Raw genomic sequence first — 17,546 nt, 5'->3', positions numbered from 1 at the left:
CCACTCTCCTCGTCACCATCTTCAAACCAGTGCTTGTGTGTCACATCTTGCTCATGCTCCAGAAATCTTTGGCTTCCTCTTCCACCACCAGTGGAGAAAACTCTGCTTTCATCATGTCATTAGGTCAAGACCACCTGGCAGTCTCCTTATTTTATTAACTTAGAGTGAGCTGACTGATAATCTCATTGTATCTGCAGAATCCTTTTTATCAAATAATGCAAATCACAGGTGTGACATCTCCCCACATCCACAGTCACAAAGTGAGGGCAGGAAATTTGGGGGCCTGTTTAGAATCCTACACACGCATCCTCTAAAATTTTACTTATAATCATTTTTATAGATACTGTGCAAACTTGTTTCTATAAAAAAAAACCTTGACAAAAAATTGATATGAATAAATTTTGAATTTGAGAGAATGCATTAAGCTTTAATACATAGACTTCCAAAATAATTACCTAAATAGCAAATATCAGAGGAAAGTAAATTAATGAAGTCTAATTTCATCTTCCCAGGATTTTCCCTGACTCCTTTGAAGAGATAAAACTAAATAATTAATTTTTAGTGTATAAATTTTCATCAGTTATTTCAATTTTTGCATTTCTTTCTAAAATCCTATTTCATCACGTTGTCCTTAAGTAGCACCTTCTAGTGTAAAAACAAGGCATATAATCTTGACATTTTTTAAATTGAAAACTATCTTGTAAACAAGGAATGGATAAGTTGGCATATTTTGATGGTAAAGTTTTAATTTGCTTATTGTGCTGAGTTGTTCTTTGTTTATTTTTGTAAATATACTGATGGTCTGAGCACTTGAATCCCAGTGCTAGGAGAAACGTGTGTGTATATTCATTTGGCCTGGTACCCACGTTCCACCAATGAAGAGCTGGACCCTGATGGCTTTGCCTGTCGTCCTGCAGTTAGTGACAGGAATCAGTGTGAAGGTCTAGGTATGCCGCTGGCTTCCCTAGGGATTTGTGTCATAAGAAGCTGTGGTGTGGCTCATGTATGTTAGTCTGTGTATGGAGACACACTTAGGTACAAATGGAATCATCCAGCTTTCAGGCATTGCCCAAGTGTAGAGACATGCTGGGTTAAAAGGCAAAATAGTAAAGTGACATGAAAGCAGTTTAAAAGTAGTTTACAACTACACTACAGATTTTATTTTTATCTTGTTAACTTAATTTGCTAGTTCAAGCAGTGTTTTGTTGTTTCTAAGCATCAAGCTTCATCCTTGTTAAAGGCCGGGGTTTTTACATTTTTAATGTTCCTGTCACAATACACAGCAGCCAAATAGATAGCAGAGTTACAGATAGGTTCTTAAGGGGCCGTGTAGACAGTGCAGACCAAGTGGCCAGCGAGGTGACCTGCAGAGCACACGGCCCATCCAGAGGGACCAGCCCTTACTCCACTCTAGCCAGCGGTGGCCACAGGGGAATGTAAGCTCATGCACAGTTATGATTTTCCAAGAAGAGTCAGAAGTAGGGACTTGTGTATGATAATCTCCTGATATTTACAAATGATAAATGAAGTCAATTTTGAAAGACAATGTAGACCAAAGAAAACTAGTTAAAGGTCACCAATTTGACATTTCTGGACTGGCTCTCCTAGGGACTTATTTCAACACATGAATCTTAGGCAAACAGAATAGTCTCTCTGAAAGTTCTTCAAAAGATAAACTCAATGTGTATGTAGTCAAAGAACAAGTTAAAAGCCAGTCTGTGTTTTCCACTGTCAGGAGGTGGAATTAAACAATAAAATAATTTACACCTATCAGAATTTACGTTTAGGTACTCTAGATTTAGCTTGAAAGGAGATAGCCAAAATCTGTGCTGTCTTAAGTTGTTATTTTCTTATTCTTCTTGATTTTCATCTTTATTCCCTACAGTAAGATACTGACTTCAGAAGCTCAAGAAGTGGAAAGGTGGAATTAACTCTTGAGAAGAGGGAACCTTATTTCTCTTCCACTTAATTTTATGCCTATCATTGGAGCCTTTGGGGAAAAATAAAGAGAGTTTCTCATGTCCAAGAGAGCAGGCCCTTTCTATATATTTATCCTAAGTCTAGTTGTCTTGTCATCTTTAGAATTCCTGGTCAGGTCATATTTCTTTGAGAATAAAACATTTTCTGTAACTCACTTAGGTTTTTGATTATTAACCAGTATCATACATGCATTAACTAACCAGTAGGAAACACAAAAAAGAGTAGTCATTATTTAAAAGGCCAAGTGTTACACAACCATTTTTTTTAACCCCATATAAATAATACATATTACCTGGAAGTCAAGAACAAGGGTAATAAAAGGAATGTGGTTGTGTGACAATTTATTTTTCTATATATAACTCCTAATAATTATTTGTGGTTATAATTACGTTGATTAACTGTAATTGTCTAATTATAATTAAAATTACATAATATTAAAACTGCAATTGAGACCTATTCATCTCCATGTCTAGACCTATTCATCTCCATGGCTAGACTGCATATTGACCATAAAATACATAATGTATGGCTTGTTATAAAGAATACAGATATTTTTAGTACTCTGTAATAGTCAAATTTTGATTAAGATAAGATTTGGGTCCCTTATTAGTAAGCAAACAAGAACTATTTTTCCTTGGTCGTATAGAACTTTTTGTTTGATTACCTTTTTGGGTTAATTAAAGATTAACTAGGATAACTTTGCTTCAACCCATGGCTAAAATGAAGTTTTTACTCATTTAGTTATGTCCAACCTAGATAGCATATTCAAAAGCAGAGACATTACTTTGCCAACAAAGGTTCGTCTAGTCAAGGCTATGGTTTTTCCTGTGGTCATGTATGAATGTGAGAGTTGGACTGTGAAGAAGGCTGAGCACCGAAGAATTGATGCTTTTGAAGTGTGGTGTTGGAGAAGACTCTTGAGAGTCCCTTGGACTGCAAGGAGATCCAACCAGTCCATTCTGAAGGAGATCAGCCCTGGGATTTCTTTGGAAGGAATGATGCTAAAGCTGAAACTCCAGTACTTTGGCCACCTCATGCGAAGAGTTGACTCATTGGAAAAGACTCTGATGCTGGGAGGGATTGGGGGCAAGAGGAGAAGGGGACGACAGAGGATGAGATGGCTGGATGGCATCACTGACTCGATGGACGTGGGTCTGAGTGAACTCCGGGAGTTGGTGATGGACAGGGAGGCCTGGCGTGCTGCGATTCATGGGGTCGCAAAGAGTGAGACATGACTGAGCATCTGATCTGATCTGATTTTAGTATGTGTAATAATCTCTTCTCATGGGTTGAAGGTCATTACTGGCAATTAATCATACTTTTTAATTATATATAAAGACCTGGACATTTTTAATTCTATTTCAGCTTAAATTCTGGTATCCATGCATGTTATTGGAAATTGAACAAAATGTGGTAGAGTCAGTAATATGCAAATATTATTATACAGATAATAAAAAGAATCAGATTTGTATCTGTTTATATGGAATAATATGTTAATATGTAAAAAAAAAAGCACATTGTAGAATAGAATACGATGCCATTTTTTATAAAATGTAAAAAATGTTCCCTCAAACAGCATTCATCCCCTTAAACAGCCTGTCTCCAATTTCCCCACCACCCAGAGTCTGATAGCCAACATTCTGCTCTCTGCTTTTATAAGTTCTATGTGTTTAGGTTGCACGTAGAAGTGATTGTTTTTCACTGTCTATCTCAGTTAGCATAATGTCCTCACGGCCCTCCATATCACAAATGGCAGGATTTTTTTTGTTGTTATGGCCAAATAATATTCCATGGATATGAATATACAACACAACTTCTTTATCCTTTCGTGTGTTGCCAGACACTTAAGTTGTTCCCGTATCTTAACTATTGTGAATAATGCTGCAGTAAACGTGAAAGTGCATGTATCTCTTCAATATCCTGTTTTCATTTCCTTTGGCTTTATACGCAAGTGGGATTATTGGATTATATGGTGATTCTATTTTTAATTTTTTGAGGATCTCTATACGCTCTTGCCTGGAGAATCCCAGGGACGGGGAAGCCTGGTGGACTGCCGTCTATGGGGTTGCACAGAGTTGAACACGACTGAAGCGACTTGGCAGCAGCAGCAGCATACTGTTTTCCATGGTGGCTGAAACAATTTACAGTCTTACCAACAGTATGAAAGGACATCCACATCCTTACCAGGACTTTTCTGTTAATGACAGTTGTGAGCTGATATCTCATTGTGGTTTTGATTTGCATTTCCTGGTAATCAGTGATATTGAACATCATTACATGTATCTGTTGGCCATTTAGATGTCTTCTTTGGAAAAATGGTGGGTTAGTTCCTCTCTGCATTTTAAAATCAGATTGGTTTTTTGTTATTGAGTTGTGTAAGTTCTTTATATATTGTGGGTATTACCCTCTTATCCATTATCTGGTTTGCACATATTTTTGTTTATTTATTTTCGGCTGTGCTGGTCTTTGTTTCTGCATATGGGCTTTCTCTAGTTGCACTAGGTAGGGGCTGCTCTCTAGTTGTGGTGCACAGGCCTCTCACTGAGATGGCTTTTCTTGTTGCAGAGCACAGGCTCTTGAGTGTTCAGTTCAGTCGCTCAGTCGTGTCCAACTCTTTGCAACCCCATGGACCGCAGCATGCCAGGCCTCCCTGTCCATCACCAACTCCCAGAGTTTACCCAAACTCGTGTCCATTGAGTCGGTGATGCCATCCAACCATCTCATCCTCTGTCATCCCCTTCTGCTCCTGCCTTCAATCTTTCCCAGCATCAGGATCTTTTCAAATGAGTCAGTTCTTTGCATGGGTGGCCAAAGTATTGGAGTTTCAGCTTCATCGTCAGTCCTTCCAATGAACACCCAGGACTGATCTCCTTTTGGATGGACTGGTTGGATCTCCTTGCAGTCCAAGGGACTCTCAAGAGTCTTCTCCAACACCACAGTTCAAAAGCATCAATTTTTCTGCACTCAGCTTTCTTTATAGTCCAACTCTCACATCCATACATGACCACTGGAAAAACCATAGCCTTGACTAGATGGACCTTTGTTGGCAAAGTAATGTCTCTGCTTTTGAATATGCTGTCTAGGTTGGTCATAACTTTCCTTCCAAGGATTCAGCGTCTTTTAATTTCCTGGCTGCAGTCAGCATCTGCAGTGATTTTGGAGCCCCCAAAAATAAAACCAGCCACTGTTTCCAGTGTTTCGCATCTATTTGCCATGAAGTGATGGGACCGGATGCCATGATCTTAATTTTCGGAATGTTGAGCTTTAAGCCGACTTTTTCACTCTTGTCTTTCACTTTCATCAAGAGGCTCTTCTTCACTTTCTGCCATAAGGGTGGTGTCATCTGCATATCTGAGGTTATTGATATTTCTCCCGGCAATCTTGACTCCAGCTTGTACTTCTTCCAGCCCAGCATTTCTCATGATGTACTCTGCATATAAGTTAAATAAGCAGGGTGACAATATACAGCCTTGACGTACTCCTTTTCCTATTTGGAACCAGTCTGTTGTTCCATGTCCAGTTCTAACTGTTGCTTCCTGACCTGCATACAGGCTTCTCAAGAGGCAGGTCAGGTGGTCTGGTATTCCCACCTCTTTCAGAATTTTCCAGTTTATTGTGATTCACACAGTCAAAGGTTTTGGCATAGTCAATAAAGCTAGAGTGTTCAGGTTTTGGTAATTTGGTGCATTGACTCAGTAGTTGCGACTCATGGACTTTAGAGCATGGGCTCAGTAGTTGTGATATAAGAGTTAATTTGCCCCTTGGCATGTGGAATCTTTCTGGACCAGGGATTGAACCTATGTCCCCTGCATTGGCAAGTGGATTCTTAACCACTGGACCACTAGGGAAGTCCAGTTTGCAAATATTTTTTCCCATTCCATAGGTTGCCTTTTCATTTCATTGATAATTTCTTTTGCTATGTAGAAGCTTTTTAATGCATTCTCTTACTGATTTTTTGCTTTTGTTCCTTCTGCTTTTGATATCATATTGTCATCATTGTACAGACCAGTGTCAAGGAGTTTTTTCCCTATGTTCTTCTAGGAGTTTTATCCCTGTTTTCTTCTAGGAGTTTAGTGGTATGAGGTTATATATTTTAAATCTTTAATCCATTTTGAGTTATTTTGGAGAGTGCTGTAAAATACGGGTCCAGTTTCATTTTTCTATGTGTGGTTATCCAGTTTTCCTAACACCATTTATTAAAGATACAAACTTTCCCTATCGAGTATTCTTGGCTCCCATGTGAAATATTAAATGAACAGTATATGCAGGGGTTTATTTCTGGACTCTGTTTGTCCGTTGGTCTACATGTCTGCCTTTATGCCAGAACCATACTGTTTTAGTTTCTTTACCTTTAAGGTGTGCTTGGAAAGCAGGAAGTATGATGCCTTCAACTTTGATATTCTTACGATTGTTTTCTATTTCTGTGCAAATTTTAGGATTGTTTATTTCTGTTTAAACTGTCATTGGTTTTGATAAAGATTGCGTTGAATCTGTAGATGGGTTTGCTTAGTATGGAAAGTTTTAAAATACTAACTTTTCTGAGCCACAAACAAAGGTTATCTTCCCATTTGTTGTGTCTTACAGTTTCTTTTATCAAGGTCTTACAGTTTTCATCATACAGATCTTTCGCCTCCTTGGATAAATTTATTACTAAGTATTATTTTTGATACTACTATGAATAGAAAAGCTTTTTTTCTTCTTCAAACGTTGCATTATTGGTGTATAGCCTGTACACCAGTATACCAGTACATTGGTTTCTATGTGTTGATTTTATCTCCTGCATCTTTACAGAATTTGTTGGTTAGTTGTAGTAGTTTTTTGTTGAGTCTTCAGGATGTTCTCTATGTAATATTGTATCATCTGCAAATAACAACTTTTTCTCTTATTTTCCACTTCTGATGCCTTTTATTCGTTGTCTTGCCTCAATTGCTTTAACTTAGGCCTTCCAGTACTGTGTTGAATAAGAGTGGGCACCCTTGTCTTGTTTCTGATCTTAAAGAAAAACTCAAATTTTCATCACTGAGTGTGATGTTAGCTTTGGGTGTTTGTATGTGGTCTTGATTATATCAGAGTATGCTTCTTCTGTACTCAGTTGAAGGTTTTTATCATGAGATATATTTTTGTCAAGTACTTTTTTGTTGTGTGGCGGGATTTACTTTGCTGATAATTTTTGAGAATTTCTATGTCTATATTCATCAGGGATATTGTTTATAGTTTTCTTGTAGTGTCCTTGTCTGGCTTTGGTATCAAGGTAATGCTGGCCTCATAAAATGAGTTTGGAAATGTTCCCTTCTCTTAATTTTTGAAGAATTTGAGAAAGACTGGCATCAATTCTTCTTTAAGTATTTGATAGAATTCACCAGAGAAGCCATCTGGTCCTGGAGTTTTCTGTTTGGGGAGGTTTTTGATTACTTATTTGATTTCCTTACTTATTATTGGTCTACTGAGATTTTCTATTTCTTCCTGATTCAGTCTTGGTAGGTTGTGTGTTTCTAGGAATTAATCCACCAGGCTGCTCTCCTCTCTTCCCCCCAACCCAGGAGAGGTCACTGTCTCATGCAGTATATTGCCTCAGCATGGGTTGGGGAGTTGGCCCTGGGAAAATTCCTCTTACTGTCTCCACTGCAACCAGGTTCTTTTTTTTTTTTTTTTTGCTTCCAGTGGCATGCTGGAATACCTCCTTGGGAAAGGTAGACTCTGCAAGCTGTCTCTTGTCCAGTGGTATCTTCCCAGGTCAGCACTCTGCAGGTTCTTTCCCAGCTGCAACTAGACAGGATGGGGTCGGTTCATTGGTTCCGCAGCCTGTGCAGAAGTCTGTTTGCCTGTTTCCAGGTACACAGGTGGGCAGGATGGCTCCCAGGTCTTCAGGTGTATGGCAACAGATCCCACAAGTCCCACAGAGGCACTTCTGCTGTGGATGGATATCTAATATGTTAAAGGGAACAAAAGGGAGGACTGTCTTACACCACCAGATTTAAATAGGAGGGTCAGGGAAGACTTCATTCAGAAGGTGACAACTGAAGACTGAAGGAGATGTATACAAGAAAGTGGAATATATGGAGGACATTTCATACAGAGGGCTCAGTCAGTGAGGTCTCTGATATGAAAGCATGACTAGTGTGCAGGGGACCATGTGGCTAGACCAGAGTGAGCAAGGGTGAGGGGGGGAGTAAAGGGGTTGTGGGAGGGGACAGGCTGTGAAGGGCCTTATACGGTGTAATAAGGATTTGGGCTCTGATCCTGAATGACATGGGAAGCTATCACAGGTTTTGAGCAGCGAAATGAATGATAGCGTTATGTTTTATAAAGGATCACTGTTTATCAGAGATAGAGTCAAGAAGGGCAAGGGGAGAATAAAGGACACTAGTTATCTTGGCTGTTGCAGAATATCAGGGTTATTATTAGTTTTAGATTATTATTATTATAAACTAATATCAGAATATCAAGATTGCTCTAAGCAGAGAAGAAATGAAGAAAGCTGTCAGATTTGGGATGTATTTTGAAGACAGCAGCAGAATTTTCTGAGGTGGGATTGAGAGGAAGTGAAGCATCAAGAGTGACTCCAGAGATTTTGTCTTGAGCAGCTGGGAGGACGGAGTTGCCATCAACTGAGATGGGAAAGGCTGAGAGTAGAGCAGGTTTCAAGAGTGTAGCCAGTGGTTCAGTTTTGGACGGATTAGATTTGGCGTATCTCCTGGACGTCCAGGTGGAGGTGCAAAGTAAGCAATTGATATTTAAGTTTGGTGTGTGAGGGAAAGGACTAGGCTTAAAACAGAAGTGTAGGCAACACTGTAAATCAACTATACTTCAATTAAAAAATTAATTTAAAAAAAAAGTAGCTTTACAGTGATCCCCTCTCCCCCTGCAGCCACTCCTCTCAAAGGAAAAGGAGATGCATTCACTGGAGGGAGGACTATTCAGAGGCTTTCATTTGTTGGTTTGTTTTCACATTCTGGTTTGAGTTTTTCCAATTAAAATCAAGAAATCTAGGGGAAAAAAAAGACAAAGTGTAGGAGTCACTGGTAAAGATGGGAAGCCCAGACCTAGGTGAGATCACCAAGGGAGCAGGTGGTCAGGGACTGATGTGGTACAAAGATGAATAACTTCACTGCAAATAATTTAAAACTGAAGTTAGCATGCGATGTGCTGCCTTCATTGCCTTTTCCTACTGTTTTCTTTTTTCTTTAGTCATACTAAATTTATTTTAAAGTTTGCCACAAAGGGAACAAAAAGATAAATTGCAGCAAATCTGATGAATTTTTACAAGAAGATTACATTCCTGAACCTGAGTTTATTGTTCTGTTTCCTCACCGATTTGTTACATCCTTAAGTGTCTTTTGGAAGTAGATTTTCCTTGTTATTTAGAAAATGAAAAAAAAAAAGGAAATAATTGTTCTGTGTATTTCTTCAGGCATCTTTTTTTTTCTTTAGTTGAAGGGTAATTGGTTTACAATATTGTGTTGGTTTCTGCCATATATCATCCTAAATCAGCCGTAGATAAGCATGTGTCCCCTCTCTCGAACCTCCCTCCACCTTCCACCCCATCCCACCCCTCTGGGTTGTCTCAGAGCAGCAGGTGTGAGTGCCCTGCGTCATACAGGAGATCCCCACTGGCTGGCTGTTTCCCATGCGGTAGTGTATATGTCTCAAATTGTCCCTCCCTCTCCTTCCTCCGTTGTGTCCAGTTTTCAAGTCTTTAAGTAATAAAGAGTTGATTGGATATCTATCAGAGAACCTGTACTCTTGTATCCAGGCTCCTTTTCCCCCTAGGATATAAATGACATCGTGAAGTAAAAGCTTCATCTTCCTTTTTACTCTTGGTCATTCTGTCTGGGGTTTTATCAGTTTTGCAGACCTTTTTGAAGCATCAGCTTTTGGTTTTCCTGATTTTTCCATTTTCTATTCCATTATTTTCAGCTCTTGTCTGTTTTAGTCTTCTTTTGCTTATTTTGGGTTTAATTTATTCTTTTTCTAGTTTTTCAAGGTGGAAACATCAATTATTGATTTGAGACATTTCTTCTCAAGATAAACATGTAATGCTATAATTTTCCTTCCGAGTATTTCCTTTAGCTCAGCTCACAAATTTTGATATGCTGTGTTTTCATTTCCAGTTGACTGAATGTTTTAAAATTTCCTTTGTGACTACTACTTTAACTGGTGGGTTACTTAGAAATGTATTGTTTCATTTTGAACTGCTTAGGGGTTTACCATATATCTTCCTGTTACTGATTTTTGGCAAGTGTTACCTCCATCAGACTCCAAAGCTTCTATGTACCGTGTTGTGTAGCCCACACTCAACGTTTAGCAATGCATAAAAATTTTAGCTGAATTCATTTTACTGTCTTGAATGCTAACCTCATCTTCTTCCCATTATCTGCCATACTTAATGTTACCATCTCTTCTTGAAGGTGTTTGTCTTTCATTAAATTGGGGGCTGGTTGATACACAAGAAAGGTTACCATTTTTCAAATGATTTTTGTTTTTTATAATACAGGAAAGATGCTCTTCCAGCTTTCTATATCCAAAGCTGTAGACAGAAGTCTCAGTGCCATAGATTTTAGGCTATAATTTGGGGAGCATTTAGAGTACTAGCCACAGAGGCAGAATGAGAGAAGTTAAGGACTTTGCATATTAAAATGCATTCTAAGGCTTCATTGCAGGCAGAACTGCATTCATAGTCTCAGAGACTTCGTGAAGCAGCCCTGTTGTTCTGCTGTAATAAAATTTTTATTTGCAAACCACAGTGACATTCTCAGTTTGCTCAAGGTCAGAGGAGGGGTCTCCTCTCCTCTCCTTTCTTTTATAATGTAAGTTGCTGGCACTTTTTGTGCCTTGTGTGAATGGGTGACAGAGGTTGAGGCTGGGCTTGTTTACTTATTAGAATAGTACAAGTGGCTGCTTAGGAGTAGAGTAGAACATCTATATAAAAAGCTTGGCTTCAGCTCATCTCCTCCTTGATCGTCTGATGTTGAAGGAGCCAGTAATTAGGCACTTCATTCCAGCCTGGTGATTACTGAATGAACAGAATCCAAGGGAACCATCTGCTGTACAGGGTTTTAGAATTGTGATTGACAAAGATATGTGAAAGCCGATGTGAAGACATCTTTTTTTTTCCATTGCAAAATAGTTTGGCTAATTTAAAATGTAAACCTTTGGGAGGAAAAAGCTAGTTTGTGGAAATGATTCTAAGACGTTTTAGAGAATTTTAGCTGTCTACTTATAGTCACTATGATCTGATACTTTTTTTTTTCACTAATTTAACTTACTACTTTTCTTTTTCAGAAAATTCTTCCAGGAGGAAATACATCATTTGATGTAGTTTTTCTTGCAAGAGTAGTGGGAAATGTAGAAAATACTTTATTTATTAATACATCTAATCATGGGGTATTCACTTACCAGGTAAGAATCAGAATAAAATCTTTATTATTTATAAAATACAGTTTTCATCTTCATCCTATCACATGTTGGGAACTCTTCAAAAACTCATGATCAGGGAAAATGTAAGAGTTTAGAGTTAGAGCATTTTTATACTTTACAACTGCATTTGTGAATATCCCTATTCAAATCAGACTGAACAAATGATCTTTAAAAGCTACAGCTAAAGTGTTAATATAAGATTGGTTGGCAGAAGAACAGTTAAAAATATTTTCACAGTGCCTCTAGATTTTTTTTAATTTTTACTTTTTGCACACTTATGAAGTGATAACATTTTCAGGATTAAAAGATGTGTGCCTGTTTTTCTTTGGTAATTATATTGTTTAAATTTTTCATCTTCCCTGGTGGCTCAAGTGGTAAAGAAACTGCCTGCAGTACAGGAGACCCAGGTTCAATCCCTGGGTCAGGAAGATCCCCTGGAGAAAGGAGTGGCAACCCACTCCAGTATTCTTGGCTGGGAAATCCCATGGGCAGAGGAGCCTGTCAGGCTACAGTCCATGGAGTCTCAAAGAGTCGGAGACGACTGAGCAGCTAACACTTTGTATGTACAATCATGGTTTGGATTATTAAAGAAAGCTAGTGTTTTTGAATCGGAATTTTTTATATAGCAAGATTGCAAAGAAATAATTTATTTGGCACAGTTCTACGCACTTTACGTGCACTTCTGCCTGCGTTACAGATACTGTCCTTCTCATTTTTTTAGATGAGGAAGGTGAAGTTTAAAAAGGGTAAACAATTTTGCTTATGCTAATGGTAAGTTGTTGAGCAGGGATTCAAATCCATGTCTTTATAGCTACAAAGACCATCCTATTAACCACTGAGCTGTACTGCCCATGGAACTCAAATCCTTACTTAGCTAGTATCTTACTTTACAGTTTTTATGCTTGTTTTTGAATATTTCTTCTCAGTTACCCAGAATGCTTCATGTATTTTGTAAATTATTTGTGTATTTTGGAAATCACTGTCAGAGTAAGCATTCGTATTAGTCAGACATCATATCTTATGCTTATTTATGGTGAGTAAGTCTTTAATAGTCATTTGATAGGCATTGAGTAAACTTTGGAAGCCAGTATGGATGAGTGACTCTGACGTGCTATACAGAGCACTTGGCATATACTTGTTGAGTAAATCAAAAGACCTCCATGAAACTGGAAAGACCTGTGCCCTCCAGAGGCACCCCCAGCTGACCATGGGTGACCTGAGGTTGTGGTCGGGTTGTTCTCAAGGTGCGCCTCGCTGCCATCCATCTTCACCTCCCCACACCTAGTCTTTCACCACATCTTGCTGTTAAATGTCTCTCTCCTCTCCAGCACCACTACTGTCTCCCAGGCCGGCCGGCCCTACCTTTCCCTGGGTGACACAGAGCCTCCTGACTGTCTTTCCTCTCCTCCACAGCCCCTGCCCTGGTCCATTGTTCATGCTGTAGCCGTGATGATCTTCTCTGAACATAAACCACATCCAGTCAGCCCCTCATGTAAATCTTTATGCTTTGACACTGCTCTTAGAGCAAAATGCACGCTTCTGAGCAAAGCCAGCAAGGCTCTAAGGATCTGACTCCCATATTAGCTGTCCCATCTCATCCCATTTGACCATGATTCTCAGCTTTTTCTTTGTCTTCCAACAAGCCAGGCCTTTTCCTGCCTCCAGCCCTTTGCCTATATACTTCCCCTTGGTGAAGAGTCATTGTTGCTTCTTCTCGTCGTTCAGGTGACATCAGCTCACATCACCTCCCCTGGCCACCCTCTCTGAAAGAATTTTCCCATCCTTACTCCAACTGTTTGCTCTATATAACATTATCCATTTTTTAAAAACCTTTTTATTGTTATCTGTCCCTCATACTAGAATTTAAGTTCCATAAGGACAGGCACATTATGCATCTTGTTCACTGTTGAATTATTCACAACTGTACATGCCTGTGCCCAGCACATCATAGGCACTTAATAAGTGTTTGTCATTTGAGTGATTGGCTCACCCTGTTGGTCAGCCCACATTCCCATGTAGGAATGACCTGGGACTGGGCTTGGTCGTTAAGAGATTGTCTGGGCCCTAGAGCCATCTTCAGGTGATTGAAACAGGGAAATCAGGATTCTCTGTTTTTCTTTTGTCTTTCCCATGACTTCATGAAGGACTGCTAGCATTTTAATTTCTAATATATTATAGAAATCATTCCAAATGTATATGTATGTTATTTAATGTATATAAATATGAATATATATATTCTTAAGTGAAAGTGAAGTCGCTCAGTCATGTCCAACTCTTCACGACCCCATGGACTGCAGCCTACCAGGCTCCTCCATCCATGGGATTTTCCAGGCACGAGGACTGGAGTGGGGTGCCATTGCCTTCTCCATATTCTTAAGATATATGTGCATCTCAGATCAACTGATAGTCAAGTACAGAAACTACATGTGTGTTCCTTTTTAAAAGAATTAAGATTTTTCCATAAGTAAACTCACCAGTTTTCCCTAAATCAATCAGTTGTAACTATAAAAATGTTATCTAAAACTATAAAAGCTACTCAGATTGCTTTTTTTTTTCTACTTGGAAACAGGTATTTGGTGTTGGAGTTCCAAATCCATACCGATTGAGGCCATTCCTTGGGGCCAGAGTCCCTGTGAATAGCAGTTTCTCACCCATAATAAACATACACAATCCTCACAGCGAACCTTTACAGGTGAGTTTATAGCAGTGATTTTTTTAACGTGTTTCACTTCAGTGGAAATTAATGCTTAGTGTGAAATCTCAGTCTTTTACAGTTTTTAGATTACCTAAAACAGGTTTTTAAAATATATGCCAGTATGTAGTACTGAAGCAAGGTATTCTTTTAATGCTGCTTGTAGTCTGAACCTGAGGTTATATCAGTGTGGTTATTGAATTTTTGGAACCATTTGTAAAATGACTGGTTTCTCTGGTGTTAGTTTTAAGTGGCTCTGCATTTAATTTAAGAAGAGTTTTCATCTATATGAGGCCCCTACTTTTCTTTCTTGGGCTCCTTCTGGCCCAGTTTAAAATTTTAAACCCACTATTTGTATTTATTTCTAGTAATACTAAATATTGGGTGATGGCAGCCTGGAAATTAAAATCCAAGGAAAGGATAATATAGAACCATTGATTAAAAGCCATCTTATTTTTTTACTTTGAAAAATCCAACTCCTGATCTTACGCAGTCTTTTAGTAATCATATTTCCACCTTTGAAATCCCTCCTCACCCAGCCCTTGTCTCTAACACGGTGGGAGTGGCTGGTGTCGCTCCTGCAGGTATTTCCTCAGATCCCCACCCCGGCTCCCCAGTGACTTCCAGCCATGGACACTTGTTGCCATTGTAGCTTCTAGCTGTGTTGTCTGTGTGGAAGGATATATGGATACTTTCCAGAATAATGTTTACTCCCAGGGCCCATGGAGTTCTTCAGGACCAACACTGAAGAACTGAGCAGTAGCTTGAAAATAGCAGGTGAAGGATAAACACTGTGTGTTGTATGAGCCGCTGAGCTTTGACGACGAAAGTGGGTTTTGTCATCCTAGCACTCCCTGGTAGAAAGGCTCATAAACGGTGAAGAGGAAAACAAGGGAGAATACAATGAGATATTCAGATCTGGGTTTGTGAAATGCCTGGGAGTTGTATGCTGAGGTAGCAAGCAAGGGTTCCCTGCAAACTCAGCTGCCATTGGGTGAAGATAGCCATTGATAAAAACACTGCCTCCAAATTCTGGTTATATGTAGCTGAGGATCTTCGTCGTGAAAGAGGAAAGTGCCTTGTCTCCTGCTTGAGACAGAGTTCCTCTCCATCATCAGTCTTCGTTTATATCCTTTTGCTGCTTTGGGGAATGGTGTACTTTCCCTGTTTCAGCTAACTTTTACCACAAAACTATACAGAAACCTCGTAAATTCTTGCTGCTTTCTTTTCTTGACTATTTTTGAGTCCAAGAAATAAGAACTGTCCTCTCGTTCTCTCAGGCCCTGCTGTGTGAGCTGCCATGTGCAGCTGCAGCAGCAGTGTCACAGAGCCCCAGGGATGCACCGCCTCCGTGGTCACCCCACCGCGGACTGAGGGTCTTGCTTTCTGCTGGGAAAGATGGAGGTTACAGACTCAGCAGATGTTGGCCAGCCTAGTTAAAATACTTAAGTAGCCTTACAGTCTGTGTCTTTGCTCCTCAGCCTTTTGAGTCCTCAGACTACCGTCGAGAACAACTATCTCTGAATTCAATATTGAGTTTTTTTCTTTGGCTTGTCTAGTCCTTTTCCAGTCACGTAACACTTCAGTTCAGTATTATCACAGTACGCTTTTCATCAATGCACAGGAGAGCAAATGGAAAGCCAGGGTTGCTCTCTCAGAACCAGTAGATTGGGATCTCCCTGGCAGTTCAGTGGTTGAGACTCAGCTTCCAATGCAGGGGCACTGGTTCGATCCCTGGTCTGGGAACTAAGATCCCACATGCCACAGGGCCCTGTCAAAAAAAAAAAAAAAGAAGAACCAATAGATTATCTCTGGAAGGCAATTTTTTTGGTTGCTTTTGAGAGAGAAAATCCAAGTCCCTTCCTGATGGACACTGTTTACTTGAGGTATAACTGCCATATAACACTGTGTTAATTTCAGGTGTACAGCGTAGTGATTCTGTGTATATCACAGAACGATCACCACGGTAAGTCTCGTTAGCAACATCACCACACATAATTACAAAACTTTTTTTTCTTATGATAAGAAATTTTAAGATCTGCTCTTTTAGTAACTTTGAAATGTGCAGTTACAGTGTTGGTATTAACTATGGTCACTGTCCTGTCTGTCACATGCCCGGAACTTAATTGCTTTTTAAACTGGAAGGTTGTGTGGAAGACACTCTTAACCTGATAGTCCTGTGTGTCATGAACTTGTCCTCAAATTTAAGAAAGTATTGTAAAGCAAGAAATTACACCTCATTTGTTCTTTATACAACACTAACACACAAGTATGTTCTCACTGAAAACTATTAACAGTTCAAATGTGTAAGGCGGAAGTCCCCTTGAACTTGCTGCCTTCCAGTCCAGTACGGTCCCGCAGAACTTTCTGGTGCGATGGGAGTGTTCTGTATCTGCTCTGTCCAGTACAGGAACCGCCAGCCACTGGGGCTGCTGAGCATGTGAACTTGTGGCTAGGGTGGCCGAGGCCCTGAACCTTCAGTTTTATTTTATATCAAGTGATTTAAATGACTGTTGTTATCACAGCTCCTGGCCAGAACCCTTCCTCACTGATAACCTTCGTGTAACCTCGGTGTGTCTCCTCAGGCCTTTCTCTGTATGCTTGTGTACACGTACGGGGGCACTCTGAAATTAACGTTCCTCCTGGTATTTTGTTTTTAACATAAATTATCATTTGTATATATCATTGGCATCCCTTTCCCCCTAAACTTTATTAAATTAGAAACAACTAGCAGGGGACTGAAAATCAGGAGTCTGTTGTTCTAGTTTCAATGTTATCTTCCCTTTGATTTTATAATTTAGCCTTTATCTGTCCACATTTCCATATTCCCTTCCCTCTTGTCAGGATTCAACCTTTTAATCTTGTTTTCAAACTTTGTTAGGCTTGTTTCCTTAATACCTTGGAAGATTTCTAAATGAAATAACACACGGTGTTTTCTGGTTTTACAGAAAAAGTCCTATAAGTCACCCCATCAGTTAAGGCGCTGTTAGCACAGTCAGTACTGAAGGGGAACAGTAATACATTGGAAGGCAAGTATTAAGACACAGACAAGACCGTAGCTCCTTAGTCTTGGGTAAATCGTTACAGTAACAACCACACCCACCAGAAACAAAAGCCTTTAAGCATATACTAAAGTATTACTGTCTGTCCTGCTTTGTCCTTTTTTATGTACTCCTGGTTTGTGATAGACAAGGAAAGGTTTTCCACCCATTCTCATTCTTCACCCCAGATTTGCATTTAATTAAATATATTCTTTATTTTTAAGAGGTAGGATAACCTTCCTTTAAACAAAAGGCTCCTTTTCTTTATATGAGCAAAGAGGCATACGACCCTTCTGTTCCTTGCTGTTTACCCAAGAGAAAGAAAAGCAGATGTCCACACAGAAACGTGGTGTGCATAACAGCTTTATCTGTAATGACCAAAAAACTGGAAACAACCCAGATGTTCATCAGCAAGT

At 39.4% G+C, this 17,546-nt stretch overlaps 1 protein-coding gene across 2 annotated transcripts in view; it reads left to right on the top strand.

Annotated features, from left to right (window-relative positions):
- Window positions 1-17,546, top strand: part of TMEM131 (transmembrane protein 131) — a 185,995-nt gene that overhangs the window by 108,036 nt on the left and 60,413 nt on the right. For both annotated transcript variants that reach the window (XM_027554633.1, XM_027554632.1), the window contains exons 6-7: window positions 11,263-11,379; window positions 13,967-14,089. In XM_027554633.1, the coding sequence (XP_027410434.1) occupies window positions 11,263-11,379; window positions 13,967-14,089 (240 nt within the window). The remainder of the gene's footprint in view (window positions 1-11,262; window positions 11,380-13,966; window positions 14,090-17,546) is intronic.

Source organism: Bos indicus x Bos taurus, chromosome 11, assembly GCF_003369695.1.
Source record: "Bos indicus x Bos taurus breed Angus x Brahman F1 hybrid chromosome 11, Bos_hybrid_MaternalHap_v2.0, whole genome shotgun sequence".
Lineage (NCBI taxonomy): Eukaryota > Metazoa > Chordata > Mammalia > Artiodactyla > Bovidae > Bos > Bos indicus x Bos taurus.
This window is presented reverse-complemented; position numbering and strand designations above follow the sequence as displayed.